At 41.1% G+C, this 16,221-nt stretch overlaps 1 protein-coding gene across 1 annotated transcript in view; it reads left to right on the top strand.

Moving 5' to 3' along the window:
* Positions 1-840: 840 nt before the first annotated feature.
* The window catches only part of srrm4 (serine/arginine repetitive matrix 4), a 60,047-nt gene continuing 44,666 nt past the window's right edge, over positions 841-16,221 (top strand). Inside the window, exon 1 of the mRNA XM_023417171.2 lies at positions 841-1,703. Within this exon, the coding sequence (XP_023272939.1) occupies positions 1,501-1,703 (203 nt within the window). The 5' untranslated portion in view covers positions 841-1,500. The remainder of the gene's footprint in view (positions 1,704-16,221) is intronic.

The raw sequence follows: 16,221 nt of genomic DNA, 5'->3' as shown, positions 1-16,221 counted from the left end.
AACACAGCTAATTGAACTAACTAAAATAACAGTCTGAGAACTTTTTAAGTTCATTCTTACCAAACTACATTCTGCCAATGAAATTTCATGAAATTATTATGAAATGATAGACCTGTAAAATAAAACCTTACTATTATTTTGTCTTAATTGTTTGCCTTATTTTGTCTACCCTCTGTATATTCATATTGCCCATGTAAAGAACATGTAAAAAGCAAAGACAGCAAGACAAAACACCAGAATAAACATGGCAGCTTTAATCAGTCAAGCATTGTTTGTCTTCAAAAGTGAATTTATTCTCTGAGGATGCAACTAATTGTTGTTTTCATTATTTATTAAAAGTCACAAAAATTGTGGAAAAATCACATCACAGTTGTTTTGTCTGAACAAAGATATTCAGTTTAAAATGATGTAAAACAGAGGAAAGCAGAAAAACCCTCACATTGGAAAAGCTTGAATCAGATTTAAAAATAGCTGCCACTTCATTTTCTGTTGATTTAAGAAATCGATTAATTGACTGATCATGTCAGCTCCAGCAGTCACTGAAACAGACAACACAGGTGGAAGAAAGGAAGGAAGGAAGGGAGGAAGGAAAAGGAAAGAAAACTGATGCTGGCACAAGTCAGGATAGCTGAAGGATGATAGGAGAGCTGAACCTTGTCAGTGGTGTTGTAGAGTGAGACAAGTGTAACACAGAGACAAAGAGAGAGAGAGAGAGAGGATGACAGAAGGTGTCCCTCACCCCAGCGTCCAGCCCCCAACTTTTGACGTCAGAGGCTGAGAGAGACAAAACAAGCCGCGCTCAGCTGAGCTCCTCACTCGATTCCCACTCTCACACGCGCACACACCCTCCGACGCACATTCATCCTCAGACGTCCTCCTCAGACTCGCCACAACACTTGCCTCAAGACCTGCTCAGTCCTCAGCCGCTGTGCGTGGGCGCGCAGTCATCTCCACAACACAACACTGCACTCTGGCAACAAGAAAACACTTGGTCTCCTTCCCCCCTCAGGACTGAAACACGCTTCGTCTCTTGTGAGGGATGCCTGATTCTGTGTGAAGCTGCCGACGGGAGCACACAGGGGAGGGGGGGGAGAAAGGAGCGCTCCGACTCCCGGCCCCCGACACAGACCCCCCGTCCCAAAAAGCAGCAGATGTGATAGAAGAGGAGAGGCGGAGAGAGAGAAACACAATCTCCCCCACCCCTCCTTCCTCATCTGGGAGAACAATACCCTGCCTCCAGTTTGAGAGGGTCAGCTTTTGTCCCTCTCCCCACGCTCCCGCTCGAGAGCGAACAGCAGACAGACGCGCTGACACATTGACCTGCTGCTGTGAGAGGAGAGGACGGTGTAAAACAGACACACTGCACACTGCTCAGTTTGATTCAGTACTTGGACAGCTCCTGAGCAGCAACCGCTGGGACTGCGTGTTTCCATGAGTGAGAAGAGACTCTGTCTGCTGAGGGACTGAAGCCGATCCGGTCTGGAGACCCAAGAGCTACAGATGCAGCCCCCGTGTTCGCTCCAGCTCGGCCCCTGCGTCCCCTCTCCGTCCCTGGGATCGCAGGGCAGCACAGCCAGCCTCCAGCAGCTGGGAGAGAAGCAGCTCTTTGAGAAGTTTTGGAAGGGCACTTTCAAGGCTGTGGCCACCCCAAGACCAGAGAGCGTCATTGTGGCCAGCATCACCGCCCGCAGGAGAGTGGCTGAGTGAGTTCTCTACTTTCTAATTACAAACAAAGAACAAACATGTCTTGTGTTTTTTTTTCCCTGGTTTGAAATATATTTGTTATCCAGCTGCCGTAGTGTGTTGTCAAGGACTGTCAAGCTCAAGACATTCAACCGACACAAAACATCAGCAAGTGGTTGTTGAGTGATTGCTGAGAATCATTTACTGATTTTCTAGATTTCCCGAAGCTAAAACCATCACGTAGATATCATTGTGGGTGCTTATGCTAAGACATTAGCATACAGGACCTTCAAAGGTTCTTGCATTGTAACATAACACTTTTCTTGGTCAGTCCAGGTTTGGTCTTTCTTTCTTTCTTTCTTTCCGATCTTTTTCATCACAAAAAGAGCAAGTTGAGTAAATCTGCTGAATATACTTTGCTTCTGGTCATTTGCAGGTCACAAATCAACTAGCTGTCTTGTTGAAAACGGGGATGAGTTTAACTGAAAAATCTTTTTCTTCGCTGCATTGTTTCAACAGCATGTCATTGACTGTATTTCAGTGTGTAGTTAGGACCTGTCTCTTTGAAATGTAGACAGCTAAATGCTGCTGAAACAGCCATTGAACGTACCCTGGATGTTGTAGAAAAAAATGTCTTTGTCCAGTTTCAGCCCAGTTTTGACCCTAGACACTTGTACACATTTGTATGACCTCTCTCCACTTGTGTGTGTGCAACCGGAGACATGTGACACACAGCCAAACACAGCTGGCATGAAGACTATGATGTTCAGTTAATTCTCCCCTTTAAAGGTCATGTGGCAGCATCTTCATGCCTCTAATGTCAGACTTGTCCCCTCCTCTCCCTGTGACATGGCTTTGTGCCAGTGTCTCTGCTGAAGAAGCAACATGTCACGTGTTTGTTTCCCCCACTTTTCATCCACCCCGACCAAAGGTTATCTGTATAACTTACAGCCTCCAAGGGGAGGAGAGAGTAGGTTGCAGTGGTTGGTGCCCTTTCCCTCCCCACTTACCCCTCTTCCCTTCTTTTCACCTTTTTCTGCCTACATGATCAACCGTTGTTTGACAACTCTATCCATTTTATCATGCCCTGTCTCTGTCTGTGTCTGTCCAACACTACACACTAGAGACAATGCCACTGCTTTGTCTTTGAGGAAGGCTCACAGATAATTAAAGCTCAGGCAGGTAGAAGACCACACATGACCACACTTCCAGACGGGCACATTTTGAGCATGCGAACTTACATATCAAATGATGGAGCTTGCTTGGGTGACCTTTGAATGGTTTTGACACCCACTATCAACTTTCTCATGTGAAATTAGCTATGTTAATGAGGATTAGAATGGCTCATTTCATCCTGCATCGGCACAGGCAGCAGAAAGACACACTGAACCAGATAATGTGACTTTAATGGCTTCTATTACAGCAGGACCATAATGCTGCACATGTCCTGGTTATAAAGATTTTTATTAGCTTGTAGGATATGATAAAAAGCACTTTTTATTGCAGGATTATGACCAAATATGCCTTTATTTCATTGTGTCCCAGCTCAGTGATCTGACCAAATAACTGCAGACACAATTTTCCTGTCAGTCAACCATTCAAATCTGTTTCGGGGGAAACTGGCAAAAAAAAAAAAAAAATTAGAAACAAAGCAAATGGACCCATGAAAAAATGAAACGAATGTGGCTTGCTGCCATGAACTGAGCAGCCTTTTTTGAAATAGCCGGAGACTCTGGAGCAGGGCCCAGCTGTCTCTTCAGCTTTAGCTTCCCTGCGAAGGAAGCTCTCCTCAAGTGGCTTCGCCCCTCCACGGGCACCATCCGGGTGACAGTGATGATGATGATGGCGGCGTGGCAGGCGAGAACGAACGTCCCCCAGAGAGCAGACATAATGTTGCTAATTCGCCCGGGTCTGTTTGTGAAAGACGACATCAAGCTTCCCCGGCATCCACTAAAGCCCTCTCTCCGTCTATCTCTCTCTCTCTCTCTCTCTCTCTCTCGCCCTGCCTCTGTGTGTATTTGCAGGAGGGAGAAACGCAGTGGGACTTTTGGGTGATGCAGATTGTAAACAATGAGTAAAACACAACAAACAAACACAACGCCCAGAGAATATGGATGCAGGAGGAGGCTCAGACGTTCTCTCTCCCCCCTTGCTGCGCTGTCGATTTTGCCCGAGCAGAATGTGACTGGGGAATGCTTAGACCATCAGAATGCATGGCCCCGGGCTCGCTCCTTTGCCTCACCCTCTCCAAGAGGAAACATCGTTATTCACTTTGGATAACTGAGTGGTGATGAACAGTTGCAGTGAAAGCGAAGGGGCATTATGTCCAACAAGCAGAGAGGGAGAGAAGAGAGGAGACAGAGGGACAGCCACGGGGAGATGTTTCATGTTCAATCAGCACGGGTCCTTTTTTTCTCCTTGCACCGTCCTCGCCTTTCCTTTCTCTTCTCCTCCTCCTCCTTCTCTCTCGCTCTCTTCTACTCCTGAAATAAAAATGCTGGAGGGGCCCGAGAGCCACAGAGGAGTAATTAGAGTTTGTTGTTCTCCCTCTGTCCTCCCCTCTCTGTCCTCTCTGTCTCCTCCTCCTCGGGCCAGTCACACAGAGGAGGGGAGGAGTTCACTGGCTCTGTGCAGCGGGGTGGGGCTTCGCTTGGAACCATTATAACCCTGCAAGCTGTTTTGTTCATGGGGGGGCTCCTCATTAAAAATGCAGCCTGGCTAACTTTGGGTTTTGTAGAGTGTGTATGTGATTCAGCAATTGCAAGGGTTTGAAATGAGGGTGTGTGTGTGTGTGTGTGTGTGTGTGTGTGTGTGTGTGTGTGTGTGTGTGTGTGTGTGTGTGTGTGCGTGCGCTGCTGCTGTGTTAGTGGGGTCTTGTCCAACTCTGTGGCAGATGGCAGGCCCGAGAGAGTGCAGTGCAAGGGAGGAGGGAAAGTGTGTGTGTGTGTGTGTGTGTGTCTGTGTCTGTGTCTGTGTGACTGTGTGTGTTTCTGGTAGGGGGCTTCAGGCCTCTTACTTCAGCAGATGTTGTTTAAGGAGGAAGAGTGGAAAAGTGTTTGGAGGGGCTTGTACACTGACGGCACCAGTGAGAATATAGAGCAGGGTGAACAAAATAACAGCAACACTTCAGAACAGAATTGAGCACAATCCAGCTGCAGCTTCAGAGCTGACTCTAAAGTCTAATAGAGCTGAACAATTAATCGATTATTGAATCCGTAACAGTTTTCATGATGGATTAATCTTTGCAGTCATTGATCAAGTTCTCAGTTTCCCGTTTCTCAAATAGTGAATTTCCAGCTTTTCTTATATTCATATGAATATATTTGAGGTTTGGACTGTTAGTTGGACAAAACAAGACATTTGAAGACACCACCTCTCTGCAAAGTTGTGATTAGGATTTTTCACTATGATTTAACATTCATAAACCAAATGTTAAATCAACACAATAATCAGCTGATTAATCAGCATTGAGAAAGACTAAAGTTGAAAGACTTGTAAAAACTGATCTTATTTCAGGGCTGTTATATTCACTTGCATTTTATTTAAGGATTACTACAGTTTATTATATCTTGTTTCTTATTTTTATAGTTCTAGGAAGTCATTTATGATAAAATTGTACTCTCCGAGTTCTACAGCGACGTCGCTACAACAAAGTCTGACAGGGTGAGAAACAGGTTAGTTCAGACAGATTGTAAACATGCTAGAGAATGTAAGCCATGTTATTTCTACTTGAAAAAGCTGTTCAGGGCTCCTCCCAGTTCCAGATGTAAAAGTCGCATTATTTTTTTTCCCGTAACGTTAACTGTAGCATTACTCACAGTTAACTGGGATGCACATGAAACGCTCTTGACTTAATCATTACAACAAAAGATTAACAGCTGTGTTAAAACATATCTGGTTCTTTGATAAAAGGTCAAAGGTACAAGGTTGTGAAGTCGAACTACGAAGCTGCATTTCTGTAACAAACGTTGATTCACAAACTTTAAAATTCTGTTATCTGCCCTGCAGGCGGCGGATTGAAAGATTGCTAAAGATTACAGTGTTGAGAAAACTGACAGAACAATCCGCAGCTTTAATTGATTTACTTTTGGATTCTGGGTCAACTTTGGATAAATTCAGCAGCTGTGGTGCTGTGTTTGTTCACAACTGCAAAAAAAAAAAAAAGCATTTTAAATTTGCTCCTGCTGTGATTTGGAGAAGAAGTCTTTGACTGGCTTCTTCTCCATAGTTACCGTGGCTGAGGCTCATGGGTATTTTAGTATTTACCCTTTCACAATTCACTGCGCAGAAAAATGTGCCTCATCAGGAATCATTTTAGTGATGTTGCCAAATGTCTCTGAGTAATGAATAGGAATTATCCATAAAGAAGATGTTTTTGTTTTTGCTTTTTGCTTTTGCGCCCATCCTCTGTCTTGGGTTTAAATTTCTGCGGTGGCGACCTCTGTGCTAAAGCATGATATAACACCCAGCTTCCTCACATACTTACAAATACAGGCATGAAAATGTTCTGAGAGTGGAAATAAATTAATACAAGCTACAGAGTCTCAAAAACACCAACGAGTAGCAGTCAGAGCTCCCCTGGGACAATGAATCTCTCTCCCTTTCTCGCTCTGCAAGAATGACAAACATCATTTAGTGATGGACGAGGGGTTTGTCTGCTGTTATACATCTCTATGTCTGTGCCTCCGCTCTCCTCGTCTTTACCCAACTTCTCTCCCTCTCCTAACATCAGTATCTCTCTCCTTCCTTCACTCAGTATCTTTTCAGTGTGTGTTAACTCGCCCTCTCTGTGTCTGTGTCATATTACTAAGAGCGCGCAGGCTGCAGCTGCTGAGCCATGCTGACAAGAGGGTAGGAGATGATGTCGACTCCCCAGGCAGGAATCGGACTCGTTACCGAAATGGATTCACATTTGATATTGATTCCTACACAGCCAATCAATTTGAATCATACCAGTGACTGTGGCTTAACACTTGATGCACCATTCGAGTGAGTTTTACAGCAGGATGTGTTTTGTGCAGCAGAGGAAATGGAGCTGTAGCTGAGGTGTTAATTGGCGGACTGGATTTATATTTGTTATTGATTTCTGCGCAGAAAATCCAATTGAATCAAACCAGCGTCTCATGATTAACACCTGATATACTGTCGCAGCATGGAGCTGCACATCAGGAGACATTTAAAGGTCCTATATTTTATAAAATCAACTTTCCATGTCTTTCTTGATTATAGAGCAGGTCTAGGATATATATTAATACTGTGAAAGACTCAAAGCGCTCAGTCCAGAGAGAAATGCACAAAGTCTGTATTCAGAAACTGAGCCTTAAAACGAACCGTCAGGACTTCCTGTAACTTTGTGATGTCACAAGAAAGCAGTCACCACTCTCTGCCATGCCCCCAGACCGGCCCACCTGGACCTGGACCTCATCTAGCCTTGCAGGATTTAGTTTCTCTGAGTGTTTACTTGACGTGCTATATTTTTATTCAATCCCTCAGAAAACAGTCAGAATATAGGAATCAGAATCTGATTGCCTCTCTTCTGATTGGCTTACCGACCTGTTGTTGCTAGACTTCCAGAGAGAATCCTGGGAGAGAAGTAAAACTACATTTAGACCCACCTTTCAAGAAAACCGAGATAATGATAAGCTTTATGATAGTTAAGTGAAACACATGATAGAAACTGGTCGCTAATGTAAGGACATTAAAAGGGAGTTATGTGTCCTTCTGTCCTAGTTCTTTTAGTTGTTTAGCTGCTGCTTTTTTTATAATTTATGAATTGTTTTCTGATTTATGTCTGTTAGGAGACCATTGCAGTAATCGTAACTGTGAGAAAATAATAGTATGTATGATGGATTCAGTGTGTCTGAAGTCCTGAAAAGAACAGACTTCGATAATATTCCTTAAATGCTAAACACAAGATTGGACGACCTTGCTAATATGCATTTCAAAATTAAGGTCGAAATCAAACAGCACACACAGATTTTTGGCAGAGGGCTCAGTGTTGTTGGAAGAAGCACAGCGTTGTACAGAAGTTAAGACTGCTAATTTGTTGTTTGGGTGGAGACCGCCTGCGAAAAACATGAACTTTTGAGTAACTTAGAGAGAGAGAGTTGTTTTTAGCTTGAAGATCAAGTATCTCTGAGTTTGTCCAGTGGGGTTTGGAAATGTTTCATAAGTACTAAGATGTGTAAAACATTTTTTGTTTGTTATATTACTGCACCACGGCACCAACTCTGAGAGGAAGGGTTCAAGAAATTCTTGTTAAATCCAGTTTTTAGTCATAAAGTACAAGAATGTTTTAGAAAGGCAGCAATGATATGAGTCTCTTTGGGTCTGCTGTATTTAGACCTTTTGAGGGAAAGTAATAGCCTGCATTTGCTGTTGTTGGACAAGTGGGGGATTGATGCAGAATAGTTGCGGATTGGGAGAATTTACTGAGACGTATTAAAAGTGGAACTATGAAATATTTGCTGCCATTGTGTTTACAAGTGACAGTTATCAGATGATACTAAATGCAAATCATCCAGTAACACTAGCAAAAGTTAAAAAAAAGTCATAAAGTCAGTGAACTCATTCAGTTATCCACCAAGCTGAGAAGCTACTAATCATACCTACTGTACCAAAACTGTTATATCTTATTTTAGTTTATACAAAGTCTCACTCACATGGTGCTGCGATGTGTTTCTCACATAGGTGTACAGCAGAAAAGACTTTAACTCGTAAGACAAGCTACCATAAATACACTGAGCTGTTCTTAGTGGAAGTTAAGTGATGCTGTCATGGAGTCTACATGGAGCTAACCTGCAGAGGCCGGCCAGTCAGGCTGCTTCTACAGTGCTGAATGTCCTTATTTCTCTTTACCTACAGGGTGGTAGGTAAAGTACTGCTGCACTGTAGACTAGAGAATTAAAAATGTACATTTCTTTACATCGGGATTTTTTTTTTGTTTTAATCTATAACTAAAGTGTAGCATTAAGTAGAAGATTCAGTGAAAAGATTTGTTCGATTTATGACCAAAGCCCAAAAAACTGAGAGCTAGAAAGGCTGCAGATCATAGGTAGAATAAGAAAGATATTCACTAGCACAAAATGTTCGTAATATATCAGAGGGTTGTTAAGGTGTTATTGATAAATGCCATTGACTTTGAAAGGTGATATTTCGTGCTTTTAAAGCTCACTTTGACATTTCCAAATTTCACTCTCACTCTCAGCATCACAAAGGCACAAGCTGGCACTGTGAGATGAGTTTAGCTCTAATGACACACCTATTGATTCTGGGAGACAATATGCTTCACTTGAGTGCTAACTTGTGATAGATGTTTAATATAGCCCAAGCATGATGGGTAATGGTGGCTGTGCCTGAAAGCGGCAAGTCCCTGAGAATGGAGGAGCTCAAAGGAGCCTTTGATTTTCGAATCCAGCCAATCTCTCTTTCTTGTTCTTCTACACGCATTAAAAGATGTAAGGTTGCATGTTCGTTTGGGGTTATGAATCAGAGGATGGAACTGCTCTGAATCTATTCTGTGTACACCCACATACACACATATATGCACATTAGTGTTACTGTATTCAGTGGTTGGGTGCATCAAAACCCCTAAAGGCACAGCAATGCCTAAATAGAATCAAATCTGTGTGCAATCATTGCAGCTTCGAACTGCTCATTGTTTTACTCCTGATGCCAGGCAGGCAGCACGAAGACAATGTAGAGAAGGGGCTCTAACCTAGAAATAACATGAATAGAAATGACTTAAACTCAGAGAAGAACAACAACGGTCGCGGAGAAAGAGTGACAAAGACGGCTCGGTTAAATGCGACAGATTAACAGCAGTTTGAAGCCGTCAGAGAGACAAAAGACAACATTCAATTTGTTCAACAAGACATTTTGAAGAGTTGATTATGAAATGTTAGCACAGTAACAAAACCAAAAGTTAATAGAGACAGTGGTTCAGATGGAAGAACATTTCATATCTGTGCTGCAAAGAGTCAATGCAGCACATGCTGTATATGCTGTCTGTTTTAAGCCTGCCATTATTTATTTGTCTTGGTTTTGGCAGCAAGTCGTCATAACCTGAACCGTACCCCTCATCGTAATGTATTTTAATATAATAACCTTATGGGGTATATATGGACATGAACATACAGTACATATGGGGACTGACAGACATTGCGCAATGGGGGGGGGGGGGGGGGGGGGGGTTTCCAACATGATAATTCCTCCTGAGCTGAACAGCAGCAGCCGCATTTTCGAAGATGAAAGCAAAGAGCTGGAAGTTAACCCTTTCCTTAGAAATCCCGGCTCAAAGCTGCTGTGAAATTTCCCCTCAGGGATCTTGTCTCCAGCCTGTGGTCCACCTCTGTGAGGAAGCTGCCACACTCTGCCTTCCTCCTGCAGCTGCTGGCCGCTGTGATGTCGCACATCCTGAGGAACTCTTTATGTAGTCCAGAAAGTTTTTTCCTTTTTTTGGGAGGGGGGCTACTTCGTTGCAAATCTGAAGGTTAAATGTGATGACAGTCTGACAGGGGCAGGCCCATTTCTGGCTATTTTGTAGCCCAAGGCCAGACATGCACTGCTGCCCCAGTTATCTTTTCTATTGCGGACAAACTTTTAATTGAACTTTCCTTAACTTTTCCCAAAATAATATTTCCGTTATCCATGTTATCATGGTTCATATGTAGGATATGATGTTTATGTGGAACATACAGTATCATATGTAACCTGGTTATTCATGTCTCTACGATACTAATATTATCCAGGTATCTTATCCTCCACATCCCAGACAGTCTTTCATTTCTTTACTGAGGTGAAAGTTACAATTTGTCCAACTTTCGTAATCCAATCTAATTCAATATTTATTAATTTATTTGTAGTTACAGATACATTTTCCTATTTCCTATTAATAGAGCTTAAAGTGCAAATGTATTTAATGTTTGACATTGAACAGCATAACATTTTATTAAAAAATAAAAATATAGTAATAATATAAATATGAAAATATAAAATAAAGCATTAAACCTAACTTGCCATTAACGGTTCCTTACTGTATAATAACATATTAATCGTGTCTTGAGATATTTTATATAATTTGTTTACTAGCAAATCTACTATCTGAGGAAGATCTCTACATTAGTCTGTCATTCAGATTTTTCTGAAGTAAATGTATTAAAATGTATGTCAAGTGAATAGTGAAGAACAGTTGTGTGATGTCATGTGAAATGTACACATTTCAAGGCATAAAAATAGAGTGATTAAAACAGTAGCTCCAGATCGAGCACAGTATTAGAAGTAATTTGAATTTAAGTGATCAGTAAAAGATTGTTTTCGTGACAGCATATCTTATTCTGATTTTGTACTAATGCCTTTAATATTGACCTCATGTGGTTAAGAGACTGGCAGTGGTATAAATATTTTACAATGCATCGTATTTTATAAGCTTGTCATGTGTTAGTTGAAGCGTTACTGCAGTGGAGTAAAAAAGTGGAATAAATCTTTCTGAGATGCCGTAGAAAACACACAAGAGAGACGCTCAAAGTATCAGTGCGTCTGGATTGTACTGAAGTAGTTCAGTAAGTTTACTTTCCAAATCTGAGCATTGACAAAGACACTAAGTCAACAAAAAAATATATTTTATTAAAGATGTATGCAAAGAAAACATGCAGATGTTCAATCAGCATCAGCTAAAACATGAGGCAGGAATGTAATCTGTCATGCTGTAAAGAGAAATTTTCTGCTCCAATGGCAGAGAAGGGGGAAATGATTTAGTTTGAGTCTGAGTTTTTATGCCTGAATTAACTTAATTCCATAATCACAGCAGAGAAAAAAAATGATAATGATGATGAACAGACATTAGCTCTGTTTGAAAGTTGCAGTCTTGTTCGTTGGGATTTGAGCTGCTCGTGTTCACAGATCTTGACTGAACTAGAGCAGCAACGGTGTCTGTTCTGCACCTGGTTAGACTTACTTTATGTTAAAATCGAGTGCACTGACATTTAAAAAGACTCATGGCATTTAAGTCCATTAACATAGTAAATTGTGTTGCTTGTTCACAAGGTGTGAGAGTGTGTGTGTGTGTGTGTGTGTGAGTGTGTGTGTGTGTGTGTGAGAGAGTGAGAGAGGCTGTCATTTTGTCAGTTTGCCAAATGCACACTGTGCAAGAATAAATAACAGATGGAGACACAGAGGCAGGAATCATTATAAATGCTGAAATGTAAAGACTCCTGTAAAAAGTGAAATATTTTCTCTGTGCTTTGGTGGATACAGACTCTGACACTCTGTGCCTTTTTACGGAAATTGTCAAGAACCACTAGCTTTAATCTTTCAAACACAATTAGGGGTTTCTTATCTTTATGAGCTTTGGCCCTATCAAGCTCCGGCCGCTCGACTTTATTTGGGATTGTGGGTAACACATACAGACAGATGTTGCCTCGAATACTTCAATGAACTTTTGTTTCTTTTGGCTGCTGCATAGTTGTTCAAAGGCTTTAAAGGAATATATTGTGTACTTTTGGCTCTGAAGAACCAGTACACAACAAGGTTAAAGCTGACTCGAAAGACCAAAAACAGAAACTCTCTTTAGTTCCTTATATTTTGTCTAAAACAGAAATGCGTACAAGGTTGAGTGAGGAACACTTAGTGTGGATCGACGGGAGTGTGTCCAGCAAGCAGCGAACAGCTTTATATTATTGGTTATCTGTATTTTGTGAAAGAAACAGAGTGAAAGGAAAGGAAAGGAAATGAGGAATGAAAAGGAGGAATGGCTACTGTTTTCAATATAGAAGTAGAATGGAAATCCATATAACAGCAGTTCAAAGCATGACTGTAATATCTGTCTGAAAAAGAGGAGAGACAGAAAGAACAAAGGGAAGAATGAATGAAGGAGGGAAATAAAGAAGTAAGAAGGGAGACTGTGAGTGACATTTTGAGATAGTCCGTTTTGGGACAGTGGAGCAGCTGAGGTTATTACATTTGACTGAATATCACATCCCAGCCAGTGAATAGAAATCCTTTCTTGAGGGAATTAAATTATATGTAGGCACATAATGTACAGCATTGAATAAACTCATAATAGATGATGAGAGAGAAGGTGAAACACTCCTTTGTCCTCTACTCACTCTACTTGATATGGATGGTAGTAAATCTTCCAGACAGTAAGAGATGACCTATTCCTTTGAGCGATTCATTACCAGTGAGTGCAGTGGCTGAGAGAGGAACGGCTCGCTCATTATGACCTATTAGATCTTCACAAACCAGGGGTGTCCCTGGACATGAAAAAGATATGAGCCAAGTCTCAACTTAAACTGCTAATCATGTGCCCTGCAGCGAAGAAGCACCACACTGGAGGAGAAACAAAAACAAGATGTGAGTTGTAATCAAGCCAGAGCAGGTAGACTTTTCTTCCTAGTGTAAAAATATGATGATATTTGGTTGGTATTTTTCTCTAAAGCTTGATTTGTGAACGTCTAGTTTAAGTCGAGTTTAACTTAACAAATACAAAAAATATGCATCTGGTGTTTGTGAGTTTGTCATAATTGGAAATAAAGGTTTACTGTTTCATATTCTTACAAACAGTCAAAGGCTGTGTGACTTTGACAATGGAGACATCCGGTTGTCTTGTCTCGTACCAACAGTCAATGAACATGTTTTTTTGATTATAAAACTGCTACTTCTACTAATACTGTGAAAGTATCAAAGTGTGAATGTACTCAAAAACTATCTTAAAACGAGCCGTCAGGACACTTTGTGATGTCACAACAATACAGTCACCATCCTCAGCTATCTCCCAAGCATGGCCCACATGGACCCAGCGTCCAGCCTTACGGGATTTGATTTCTCCAAGTGTTTAAGTGAAGTGTTCAAGTGAAATCTGCTATATTTTAATTCAATCCCTCAGAAAACAGAAGAGAGGCCTAAGAGCCAACCTGTTGTTGCTGAAGTTCCAGAGAGAAGCCAGGAAGAGGAGCTGTAAAACTACACTGGTGCTAAAAACCCCAGATTTATCTTCTTATGGAACAAAACTTTAAATAAAACGCTGCAAAAGTATAAAATATGGGACCTTTAAATCGGGACCATCAAGTTCCCTTACCTTAATCAAATAGTTATATGTAATCATGCCTTAACCATAGAGGCGACAGGTCATAAAAGATTCAAATGTTTTAGGGCAGTCTTATAGGTGATTTCCGGAGGCACTGACAGTTACCGTCAATCAATTTGAAAGTCGATTGTTTTTGTGCCTGTATAACATGTTTACTTCCTGTTGACATGCAGCTCTTACTGCCAGCTGTCCAACCGAAGAATGGCAAAGTGAGATTACTCTTACTTACAGTGGTTTTTCATTTTCTAAAAGAGAACATAAGACATAAAATAACCATATATGGTGGTGTGATGACTCCCAACTTTGTAAGCACCTCAGTGGTGATGATATAGTGTGACAGGTTTTGAATATATAGTGGCTGAAAAAGTCATAATCATAATAAGATCAGTGGTGCTTTGGGGGATAGACAGATAGTTATTGCCACATCCAACTGGAATGTGCCATGAGGTAGTACAATCACTCATAATGACAGTAGGCTGAAATCCTTCTCAGTGTCAAATTGGACCGAGGCAAAGGCCTCATTAAATATGCATACATACCCTAGACTTGGCATATTGGAAAATCGGGGAAAAAAACCCTACAAATAGGGTCTTTTCCCCCCTGGCAGCAAAATTAACTCTGCATCTTATTTACTATAGGTCCACACAAACACACACTAACACATATTGAGACAACAGCCTCAGTTTTGTCTTACAGTGACTGAGCTTTGTTGGTATCAGTTTATTTTCCTTTTTTGCAACGTATGCTACTTCTTTGTAACTGGACCCCTGAAGCGGTCATAGTATTCATTATTAAAATGCAAACTTATCAAAGTCAACTCCTCATCACTTAAATTAAATCATTTCAAGGCTGACTGGCTCGCACATCTCCTCCTCCATTTTTTATTTTCGCTTCTTGCCCATCCTCATTTCAGGAAGACGAACTGCCATTCATGTGAAATTGCCACCATTTGCATAACTGATGCAGGGGTAAGGGTGCAAACTGTGGCAGTGTTGATGTCACAAATGCAATCGGAGATGGGAGCGGAAGAATTAATTGGCCCGCCGCATTACTTCCTCCCATCCGCCTCGCTCTCACCTCTGCTGTCACTTCTTGACATGAAATGTCGCACAATGACAAGTGATTCCAAAATGATGACACCTTTAAGGTTAATTCCAGGGGAAGGACAGGTTTACACTTCATTTGGTAACGGTAAAGTTTCTGGGGAAGTTGCGTCAGAGAACAGTGGCTTTGTTGAAAGTCTAAAATGTTTGTTTTTAGCTGCTTTTGCCCTTTTCAGATAATGAATGGCAACATTTCAAATAGCCACAAAATGTCTACATTAAGAATTTAAGCCACTAAACCTCTTATGAGTCCAGTGAAGTAATCCTAACATTTAGCCTCATTATGTTAGTATTCCTGTTTTCAATATTTAGTTATAAATAATGCATCAGTTTTGTTGCCTTGTGCTTTACCATTCTTATACGAGCATAAACATGGAACCACTGGCCAGGATTCATTTCCGCTTCATGCTTCTTTTTTTACAGCGATAATATAATTTTATTGGCTTTTAGCAGTGAAATGACTGTATTATATCAGAGGGGTTGACAGGGTTGTTGATCAATACTAGTGTCTCCCAATTTTAAGACACTCCCAGCACCTAACAGCCAGTCATTAGTTGCGGTTATAGCCGCTCGAGGGAAGATTTTAATGTAACAAGGACACAAAGTGTCACAGACAGTGAAGCACCCTTCACAGTTTAGCACCGTCACAGATGGGAGTTATGTGACTCATCCTGTTTCAGTCTGTTTTCTGTCACTTCAGAAAATCGGTTACAGTAAATATCTGCTTGTTTCCCAAATGAACGAAAGATTAGTTCAGGTAAATGTAAGAAAATGTTGTCTGTTGTTCTTTCCCCCTCAGAAGAGAAGAAGTTAGAGAGTGTGAGGAGTGATAAATAAATATGAGAGCTTTGTTTCAGTCACACATTAAAAAAGTTTTGTGGTAAAATCAATTAATTTCATTGCACTTACCATTATCAGTGGATTTTCTCATAGGGACAAAGTAAATCTGCACAAATCCTTTGTGTTGAGTTCCTCTTCGTGAACTTTAATGTGATTTTGTGCAGTTGACCTTTAGCAAATGGTGTAGACAGGGCTGACATAGAGAGCTGGAGTCGCTCGTAACTTATTAGCTGTGTTACACCATCCACTTTGACTTAACTTCCTCCACAAAAGAAAATGATTTTCACACAGTAAAGAGACATTAGTTGAGCTAACTGAAAGTTAGCAAACTAGCTAGCTTAGAAAGCTTTCTCCCCCCTCTTCAATTAATCTTAAATTAAATTATGTACAATTACAAGTACAGAGAAAAATCAATAAATATCTGAGATTTATCGGAACTGACTACTAATTAACTACTAGCATGTTCCAAGTTTGATAAGGTGTTAGCCATTAGCTCACCAGCTACAGTAG

Source organism: Seriola lalandi, unplaced genomic scaffold, assembly GCF_002814215.2.
Source record: "Seriola lalandi dorsalis isolate HSWRI2012SDOR001 ecotype SW California unplaced genomic scaffold, Sedor1 jcf7180002054572, whole genome shotgun sequence".
Classification (NCBI taxonomy): Eukaryota; Metazoa; Chordata; class Actinopteri; order Carangiformes; family Carangidae; genus Seriola; species Seriola lalandi.
This window is presented reverse-complemented; position numbering and strand designations above follow the sequence as displayed.